The following is an 11,068-nucleotide window of genomic DNA, read 5'->3' as shown; positions in this document are numbered from 1 at the left end:
TTTATACAACAAATGCAGCCCAGTGTGCTTCACAACAAAGAAATAACACGCACCAAGTGCTTCACATGAAAAGACACAAAGACATAATAAAACCTGCATGTAGAAATAAGATAAAATCAGAATACATACAATGCTTATTCATATGGATAAAACCCTCTTGATAATACTAGTTAAAGTAAGATAAAGATAGAATGCCTACCATAAGATAGCAAAAAAAAAACCCATTGAGATAACATTAATAAAAAATAAAGCTCAAAATAGAGTGCATCTAAAATAAGCTACAGTTTCAGATTTATGAAACCTTTATTGTATTTGTGAAATGTTAAAAAAAAAAAAAAAAAAAGGACTTTTGACTGTTTTTCCACATGGGGACCACGTTGAACCAGGTCCAGATCAAAACCCAGGCTGCTAAGTAAAGCTTTGAATCTGAAGCCAACTTCAGCGTCGTTTAACATACACACACATGTATAGCCTACCTCTCTCTCTCACACACACACACACACACACACACACACCCCTCCTTCTGCCAGACTCCCAGGCCAAGCAGCGTCGCCATACGGAACATCCTGCCCTCAACGGAGAGGGGGAGGAGAGAGAGAGAGCCTGAGTGTGTGTTCAGACAGAGAGAGGAGGGTAGAGAGAGGCTGTGTGTGTGTTCAGAGAGAGAGAGAGAGAGAGAGAGAGACGAGGTCTGGCGTCTCCCGGTAGTAAATCTATCAGGTCTCGAGCACCAAAACTCGGAGAAACAGACGGAGAAGAGGGAGAAGAGGCCTCGCGGAAATCTCCCTGTTACCTGGACCAGCAGCCGTGCGTGAAACCTTGGATTAAAAGAAGGACGGATGGTCGCGCGGACGGGCTGCGCGCTCTGAAGTTGGACAGACTACCGAGACACCGACAGCAGCGGCAGCAGCAGCAGCTTTTGTCTCCCCCACCTCCCCCGTGAACCCCGTGAAGGCAGCGGCGGCCCCGGGAGGCTGTGCCCGCGCACCCCGACTATGAAGCTGCCCTGGCTACTGGCGCTCGCGGCGCTGCTCGCTCACACCGCCACGGTAAGCACGAGCTTCATATCCTTTGTTAACCGGGTAGCTCTTGTGCACACAGGAGCCAGGGCATTTTGTGTGTGTGCGTGCGTGCATGAGTGTGCGTGCGCTATCATCAATGAGACAGTGACGGCTGGTGATCGGTAGGAAATCCTGCACTCGACCTACTTATCAGCCCTTATTGGCCGTCCGTGACTCCCGCGAGGGGGGCTGGCGACTCCCGTGCACCCCACCCCCCGATTCTCTCTCTCTCTCTCTCTCTCTCTCTCTCTCTCTCTCTCTCTCTCTCACACACACACACACACACACACACACACACACACACACACACACACACACACACACACACACACACACACACATACACACCAGCCTTTGTGTCTCAGTGTCGGGGTTTATTGTGGCCTGTGTCCCCTCGAGTCAGGAGGTGTGTGTGCCTGCATGTGTGTGTCGGTAATTAGCGGGTAATCTCTAATTGAGCTTGATTACGGGTCTTTGTGCGGTATGTGGTGTCTGTGTCACCAGCACACATCCGCCGTTAATTTGGGGGGCTCCAGTCATACTGCGGCTTTAATGACTTTATTACCGGGTAGGCGCGCTATAGGACGTGTGTGTGTGTGTGTGTGTGTGTGTGTGTGTGTGTGTGTGAGAGAGAGAGAGAGAGATGAGATTGGATGTCCGGTATCCAACCTGTAAGGTGCACGCTCCCTTAACAGCCAGTTAACGTCCTAACGCCAGAATCCAACCGGGGGCATCCTCCCGTTATAACCGGAGGCGTGTGTGTGTGTGCGTGCGGTAGTGTGTGCGTGTTTGTGGCGAAAAGTGGGTGGGGTAACGGGAACGTTAACGGCGATGCGGTGCGCGAACGAACGGAGGCTTGTTAGATGGAATGATGTCATCGGGAATCGCGAGAGGGGGAAGCTGATTAGGAATGCGCGAGCCCCCCCCCCCCCCCCCCCCCCCTCTCTCCTCACACACCTCCTCTCCGGAACCATCCACGCCGAGCTTCACGCGCCCCCCATAGCACGCCCACACACCACCTTCCGTTACCGAATAATCCCGATTTATCCTATGAGGAGGACGGAGGTGGAGGAAGAGGAGAAGCTCATTGAATCATTGAGAGAAAAGGGAGCGAGCACCGAAATGCAGATCTGCTTTTAAAATCTGCCTAAATTTACAACATCCCTATGACAGGGATAGCCTACTCAACTTGCTGTTCTTAGGAGCCACTTTTTTGTAAAATGACAGGAGTCCAGGGGCCCCATCATGTTTCTAGGATTTTCGGATTTTCTTGGATTTAGCACAAATTTAGGATTTTAGGACATATTTATGAATTTAGCCAGTTTTCTTTGATTTTAGCACTTTAACACATTTCAAGGATTTTAGGATGTATCTGGAAATTTAGGACATTTCTAAGATTTTAGACGTCAGATGATGCTGATGCCGTTTTATGCGCTCTGCCACTTTATGTATACTAGAAGTTTATAAACAATTCCAAATGTGAATCACTGTGTTTTTTGTTATGAAGTCAAAAATGGTTGGGGCACCCAGCAGGAGGACAGATTTGGCCTGCGGGCCATAAATTGAGTATCACTGCTTTAGAATATTCCCTCCGGTCTGTGGTGTTCAGTTCTGGGTTTATAGTACTCTTTATGATACTGCTTGTTGTTTTATTTGCTTCATTTATACCTTTATTCATGGCTGGATAAAGCTTTCAGAAGCTTTGGGGCCAGAATGTGAAGTTGGGTCCCTTTTGATCCCCAGCTACTACCCTCTACACAGTGCATTCAAGTGTATATTTAAAGGGGGGGGGGGGGCACGTCCCTCCCAATATTAGAGCATGTGCATGTCCCTGTCAATAATAGTGTGAAAGTAGCAGAGATATTTACATATTTATGCCATAAATGGATGCACATTGGTGCCTAAATTTCATCAGAATACAGGAAATAAAGCGTTTGATGCTCAAAAAGTTCTGGCAGGGGACCTCCAAACCCTAGTTTTATGTGTTCTCCACAAGGTTGAAACAAAATACGCCCATGGTGCAATGTGGATTTAACATGGAGGGATTACTGAACAGGCCAAGCAGGCACAGGCCCAGAGGGGGGGCTCAAGGTGGAAGGAGGGGCCCTTGACCCTTACATGTAAACTGTCAATCAAATTAATATGTATACATGTATTGACCAGGAAGAGATTCAAAATGACCACAAGGAGATACAGGCAAAAGACACAAAATAACTACCAACAAGGGGCAAACAATCTTATGTTTACTGAACTTAAGTGTCAAAAGCACTTTTATGATATTAAATATACTTATTGTTGAAAGTCAAATTACAAACAAATGCTGGTAATCAAAAAATAATAATAAAAAAAAAAAAACCCACCTTCTTCTTCACCCCTTAAAGGTTCCTTAATTACCTTTGACTGCATTAACCCATGATCTGCTTGCAGTGGAATATCTGTGCCCTGGGGCCCATTATCTGATAATCTGCCCCTGCCTCAAAGTTGCCATAAGGTCCATTGCAACCACTGCTCCTTTGCTGAATGATAATTTAGGTTATGTCTGTCTCCCTTTACTGAAAAACCCCATAATACAACTTTATAGACCTATGTAGAAAGCACGGCTCCTGTGGATCCTTAAAAAGTCATCAAAAGCATCTAATTCATCAATCTAAAAATAAGGCCTTAATTGCTATTAAAATGTCTTAAATCAATCTTTCAAAATAAAAGTCTTAAAAATGCTAAGACATGAGCAGAAGAATGTCATGAATAGTTTTTATTATGACATGCATTGTAAGATCTTATAACAATTGGAAATATCTGTTCCTCAAATAATTCACAAAATGCCTATCACATTACCACTAAGCAGAGGAAACAACAGCACTCATACATTGACCACAATCCAGTTAAATGACACATTTACAAGCTTTTGGTGTTCAGCTCAAGAAAGCCTTTGTAGATGTTGTAACTTTTTAACTTGACCAAAAAAAATCTTAAAAATGTGTCTTAAATTTCATTCCAAGTGGCATTAAATAAGGTCTTAAAAAGTCATGAATCTCACTTTTCATAAGCTGTAGAAACCCTGAACAAGTGAGCACAATAGTAACACTGTGAACTAGATTTTAAAACAATTCATGGCCACAGAATCCCCTAAAAATGTAGAACCCAACTTAGTTGATAGTCTATTGTATCACAAATACCCGACGAAAATCTAAAATCTTTTTATCGACCAAAATCGATTTCCATGCAGTAGTCCTGCGGCTGTATAGGTCCCCTCGAGCTCTGTGGCCGTGGGGCAGTTGATTGCCTTGCCTCACCTAATTCACCGCTCGGACACAATATTTGTATTGTCAACATCTCGGAGTTCCTTTGTGCCGCTTCTGCTGTGATGCTCCACTGGTTTTGGCAGAGCTTTTCAACACTACTTACACACGCGCACACACACACACACACACACACACACACACGCGCACACACACAACACACACACACACACACACAGATTATTACTGGGTCAGTCGGTTGCAATCTTTGCCAAAGATCCTTGGCCTCCGGCTGACCTAATCTGTCTTTAAGTGTACAGATGGAGACAGGTGTGACACATATATACACATGCACACACACCCTTAAATATACACCATGTTAGGAGAGCACAGATGGATGCAGGTGGCGCTTGAATCAGTAACACACACTTCAACAGTCTAATAATTGCAAGACTCACCTCGCGCAACCCAGACCTTGAGCACTCACACACACGACCCCTGGTGACAGTTGCTGACAGGATCTTTCTTTAGATGCGTCCTGGCTCGAAACCAGCCGACTCTTGTGTGTTTGTGTGTGTGTTTCCTCTGATGAGTGATCCCCGGTGTCGTGTCTCAGTGGGTATTTCCTGTTATCGGAGTTGTGACATCATATCCGGGCGACTATATTTTACATGGGAGACCGATTTTCCCACAGACATCTGTTGTGTCCCACGGATAGCTAGTGTGTGTGTGTGTGTATGTGTGCGTGTGAGCATCCATCTGCCTTCATGAGAGTGCTGACTGTCCATCTGTCTGTGTGTGGGCTCAAAAATAGTGAATCTTCACTGCCAAAAACTTGTTCTCGCCAGCCTTCACTCCTTGAAAAAGTGTGCGTGTGAAAGTGTGTGTGCGTGCGGCGGAAAAGCGCCATGTTCTTGAGGATCATGTTTAACTCGTGGAATGAATCAGTGTTTTGTGCCACCGATAGCTGACAAAGCCCCCCATAGAGAGATGAAGAAAGAGAGAAGGAGCAAGAAAGAGGAAAAAATAGCCCGAACGAGGCGGATTGAGGGAGAGTGTGGAATGTGAGAGGCAATTTGACACAGGAAGTGGGTCCTTCTCACTCTGCTGGAGGACAAAGTCCCCCTCACAAACAAGCTGGCAGGTAAACTACTCCTGGTGTGGAGGAGATATTTCAGGTGTGTGTGTGAAAGGATGGGTGAGGGTATGAGGGTCACCTTGCAGTCGATAGAGGAAATGAAAAGGATCTAGGTTCATATCCGGAGCTGCATTCAGAGGCCCGACGTCTGGAGGTGAGCATAGAGAAAGAGAATAATGATAGCCTTCAGTGAGAACCCCCCTCGTCCTCTACCCAACGACACCCCCCCTTTTTTTTTCCTTTTTTGTGTGTGTGTTGGACTTGTACACATGCTGCTTACCCATATCTGAAAGCAATTTCTTATCACACGGGAAGGACCGGCGTGGCAGATGTGCTGCATTTGACTGAAATTAGTTTTTCTTTCTCGTGGAGAAAGTTTTACAGTCTGATTCAGCTCAGAGGGAGGAATGGAATTTCCCATTTACTATTAGACTGATAACAGCGTGTGGGGACGGAGGAACCTGCCGTCACAATACCTGCACTTCTGTGTGTCCTCCCTCTGAGCTGAAAGAACAATGGGAGCGCAGAATTTGCACTAACTAAAAGCTCGGTGCCGTGTAGAAAACGATCAATTTGAGTGAGGATAAATCAAAAGACGTCATTATTGGCCCCGAGGGAGCACAAAAGACCTAACCGCAATCTCTGGGACCCTAAGATACCCACCATAGACATATTTTAGTCTTTTTTTTAAAGGGGTACAGGGCTGTTAATGGGGAGGTAGCAGGTCAACAATATGCCACATAGATGTGGTATACATCATCCGAAAGCAGGGAACCTGAAGAGTAATTTCAATTATTAATACTTAATGAGACCCATAACCAATATTTGGAACCGATATGCATTTACAATAAAGACGAAAACCTTTTTGTCAGTATTTAGAATTTGGAATATAACAAAGCCCAACACGAAGCTTTGATTAAATGCCTTTAGAAAATGTTTAATCAAAACTAAGACTTGGCCCTATCTAATTTCCCAGAACCCATTTGATGTCTCCAAATGGCTTCTTTTATCCAACTAACAATCCAGAAATCCACAGCTATTAATTGTCATGTATGACAAAAACATTAAAGAGGATTAAGAAGCATGAAACGAGCAAATGTTTAGCTTTTTTACATATAAGTATTACTAAGATGATTATTCACTAAGTAAAATAGTTTCCAATTAAATTTCTGTAGATCTCCAAATTGCAGCTCTAATGGTGAGCACTTCTGTTCTAAACCGCTGCGAAACCCCCTTATTGTCAGTACAGCTATAAAAGCCAAACACCCTTTGAATGCCCAAGGTGTCATGTTTGTGGCTGTAAAGTTTATGAGGCTGTGATAGTCCCAGAGGTCACAATAAGACATTTTTTATACAAAAATGGCCTCACGACAATGGAATAGCTACAGTGGGGGGCTAAAATCATCACACATGAATAAAATTTGTCACTTTGAGTCCACAAGAGTCTCAGTCTCTGCAATTTATGCAAATCCAAGACAGTTCAGGGACCCTAGTATGCAGAAAAAATTGAATACACCATTTTTAGAATAGGCAAAAAGAAAAGATTTATTCCTCATGCAAAACACTGCATGTTTTTTTGCCAAAAACTGCACAGGAGTAGCATAAAGCAGACTTAACTAAAGGGGAGACTAGTGGGTGCCTGTAGGACTTATTTTCAGATATCTTGAGCCGAAAGGTCAAGGGACCCCTATGAAAATAGACATGCCAGATTTTCCTCTTGCCAAAATTAAGCCTAACTTTGGAGCAATATTTATGCCCCCCTCCAACAGGCTAACATGACATGGTTGGTACCACTGGATGCTTTAGGTTGTCTAGTTTTACATCATACCATTATCTTTGCTAGCTTTAAAAAAGGGGCAGCGCCACAGCCCTTTAAAAGCAGTAACTTCAGCCGTCATCCCCGGCGGTCCCTTGGGTCTCTTAACATCAGTAACAAACTGCATACTGTGTCACGTTTAGGTGTCACAATTTTTCTAAGGTCAGACATATTTTATCTTTTGAACGTGCTGAGGAATTAATCCATGCTTTTGTAGACTGCATTATTGTGATTTATTATATTGCTGCCTGAGTCTTGGTACTGCAGCTTGTTTGCTTCAAAAAGCTGAAGCATGTCTTCTGCTGACGACAAAGCGCAGGAAGCTCATTACTCCAGTGTTGGCTTCGCGCCACTGGCTGCCAGTGGAGTTTAAAATTCAATAGAATATTTTTGTCATTAACTGTCAGGCGCTAATCCATGAGTACAAACTCTAAGTCCACTGGACATTGAACTCAGTTTAACAAAAAAGATACACTAAGCATTTGCTCTCTTCGCCCCCAGAAAAGTTTGGAAGGATTTACTTATCACTGACAGCAGGGGCAAAGTCACATGTTGAAATATTCGGGGCTCAGCCCAAACTGAGGGGGTCTGAGGGCATGCTCCCCCAGAGAGATTTCTATATATTCAATATTTATTTAAGCCATTTGAGATAATAGAATGCCTAAAAACCTGTACAAACTGTGATAGTTGCCAAAGAAAAAAATCATCCCACAGAGCCTACATCCTGTTTGGTATCTAACTGATCTCCAGCTGTCTTTGTGATTCTGAAACCAAAACAGAACAAATGCTGAGGATGCCTAATCACTCTAAAAAAGGCAACAAGTGTCTAATTTTACTATTTTTAAGTTGCGTAACATAGGTAGAGTAGGAATTTGGCATAAATAGAATTACACATAGAAAAGTAACTGAGCTTTTGCTCCACTGATTTGCCTGTCCAGTCAGGGAAACTGAGGGGAAATGACATAGTTGAAGGTATTTTAAAAATTAAAAAAAAATAGGTGCCTTTAAAACACATTCAGGGCCCCAGAAGCCACCAGCTTGCTTTGCCACTGTTGAATAGTTTAAGGCCGAAGGAAGTAAAACTCAAAGTAAAAAGCAAAGATTACAGAGTAGTCTTGAAACTTTATACAAATATGTGTACCAGAACTTTACTTTTTCCGTCTTTCCTCTCCCATTAATCATCTCACAACCCTCAGCTTTAACTGGTGACTGTTTGTCTGGGGCCAAACCTCCAAATAGTTCAAACTAGCTCCACCTCGATCCTTAAAGTCCATTTGGCTGACAATAGTTAACAGGATTTTAAGTGCAGGTGTTTTACTTTTAAGGAGAATTTTTACATTGCAGTGTTGGTACTTTCACATATAACTAGTTAAGGTTGCTGGCAGGGGAAGGCACCAAATTTTCTGGTCTATCCAATATTGGTCTCTGTGTGTGTCCGCCCTGTGTCTGTCTCATGCAACTTTTGATTTTTTTTTTACAAAGTCAGTTTTCTTGTTCCCTATTCTTTCTTTCTTTCTTTCTTTCTTTCCTTTTTTGGAACCCAGGTTTACCTTTTCATGGGTAAGACGTGACAGTGTAAGTTGTGCTCCAGCAGTATAAGCAGTCACTCAGTCAACTCTAGCTGCGTTAAGAGACAAAACTCAGTGCAGGGGCGGACTAAATCGTTTTGTGTATGTGTTGTAGTAGCTGATCACGGGGGCAGGAGAGATGATGAGGATGACAGCAAACTTTTGTTAGTTTTTTAAAAAAAAAAAGAACTATATCAAATGCGTGCGTCCTTACGTATCATTGTCCTCTCTTGCGAGTCCATGAATGGAGCGCAGGCAAAGCTTTTCATTCCTTTTTTGTTCTTCAGCAGCAGTTTATGACTTGCGGGGTGGATAGTTGATCACATCGATGTATGAGAGGAGCAGCTGCTGCGAGTGAATGCAAACTTTTACACCCAGCAGAATGAGCGGTTCAAGTAGGACAAAAGAATAGATTTATTTTAGTTCCTTAAAAAGTCATGGAAAAGTTGTAAAGTTTTGTCTATAATATATGGGAATCCTACAGATAACCCAAACCTTTCTCTCCAGGCTTTTTTAGGGCCACCCTCCCATTGGGGCCTCGAGTAATCAGTAATCAGTGATCAGTAATCAGTAATCGCTCCTGGGTGCTCTATAACAACATCTTTACTTACCGATACCCAGCTGAGGTGCCATATTGCTGCACTTTAGAGTCAGTGTGAATCTCCGTTCACAGTGCCAGTCACAGTTCGGAAAGTACCTGTTTTATTCAATCATTTGGCTCCAAAACATTGTGCAACACTAAAACTCTCCCTGTGGAATGTGTTCAAGTCATCCCACGAATTACAAAGAATGCAGTTATAGCCTGAAATCGTCCAGCTGGAAACTTTGGCTCCTCTCATCGCAACCAGAAGCACACACAAGTGCGGACATGCTTGCTCACATATATGCTCCGATGCACATTAAAGTCCTGATTATCTCACACACTCGCAGTGCTTGGGAGGATTCGCGGTGGTGTGCGGCAGTTTTGTTGATTCTGTGAGTCAGAGGGAGACGGAGAACGCTGGAGGTGTTTTAGGTAGGTCAAAACAGGCTAGAAACACAGCTTGTGTAGATACTAAACACACACTCACACACACACACACACACACACACACACACACACACACAGTCTCCCTTGCAGTAATTGGGCAGCACTGCGCAGACATACTCACATACATATTCTCTGGAGAGGGGGGTTAGATGAATATAGAGAGAGAGGAGGAAGGAGGGAAAGGGATGGAAAAAAGGGAGGTGTGTAGACCACAGGATAATGAGAAGGAGTGGAGGAAATAAAATGGAGAGAGGTAAGGATGGAAAAAGAGTTCAGGTAATGGCGAGATGGGGATGCCAGATAGCAGGAGGAAAAAAGGGAAACAGATCGAGCGCTGAGTGGTCGATAGAGGATGACAAAAGATGGGCAGAGCCCAGAAGCAGAGGGAAGGACGGGACCAGGAGTGGGAAGAAAGAGTGGGAGGCGAGAGGAGGCGAAGATGGGGGACACTGGGATATGGCGACGAGGAGAGGAGAGAGGAGGGAGGAGGGAGGGGATGATGGGGCTGGATGGAGATGGAGGGACGGAGCCCGGATGGAGGGATGTCGAGTGAGAGGGAGAGTGGGGGTGGGAGGAGGGAGGCTGCTCATTCCCAGGAGACCGTGCTCTACCTGCTCTCTCAGCGGCCGTTGCCATGACAACCAGCATGGCTGCCGCTGTCACAGCTTTATCGTCCTCCTCTCCTCCCCGTCCCCTCCCTTTCCCTCCCTCTCCTTTCTCTCTTTCATTCTGTTTCGTCTCGGGTTTTTTTTCTTCCTTGTCACCTCTGTTGCCTCTCTCATTCACAGCTTTTTATATCCCATTCTCTATTTTCTGACTGCGCTTTTTTCTTCCTCTTTCTCTCTGTCTCTTGATACAACTCCCTCTGCCTCTCTTCTCCTCCTCCTCCTCTTTTGTCCGTTTGTTTCACTACAATAAATAAAAAAATATAGAAGTGGAGAGAAGAGCTGTGTTTCGCTTTTACAGCAGTGTGTGTGTGTGTGTGTGTGTGTTTGTGCTATTACAAGACTCTAAATTAGAGAGCATAAACGCAGCACCAGCTCCCAAAACCACAAAGCATTCTGGGATTTCTGTGCTTTTGCTATAAATGAAAACCTCAAAAACAGGGCGCCTCCTTCCCACTACAAACCTCTGTGTGTGTGTGTGTGTGTGTGTGAAGCACAGATGTTGTCCATCAGCATATTAACTCTTTGAAATCTAAGCAAATTTGCTGGAT

The 11,068-nt window shown here is 44.2% G+C and overlaps 1 protein-coding gene across 1 annotated transcript in view; it reads left to right on the top strand.

Annotated features, from left to right (window-relative positions):
• Window positions 1-664: 664 nt before the first annotated feature.
• Window positions 665-11,068, top strand: part of sdc3 (syndecan 3) — a 45,721-nt gene continuing 35,317 nt past the window's right edge. Inside the window, exon 1 of the mRNA XM_042507050.1 lies at window positions 665-1,049. Coding sequence (XP_042362984.1) covers window positions 996-1,049 — 54 coding nt within the window. The 5' untranslated portion in view covers window positions 665-995. The remainder of the gene's footprint in view (window positions 1,050-11,068) is intronic.

The sequence above is a fragment of the Plectropomus leopardus genome, chromosome 18 (assembly GCF_008729295.1).
Source record: "Plectropomus leopardus isolate mb chromosome 18, YSFRI_Pleo_2.0, whole genome shotgun sequence".
In the NCBI taxonomy this organism is placed as follows: Eukaryota; Metazoa; Chordata; class Actinopteri; order Perciformes; family Serranidae; genus Plectropomus; species Plectropomus leopardus.
Note: the sequence above shows the minus strand (reverse complement) of the source record. Positions and strands in the feature narration are given on the sequence as shown.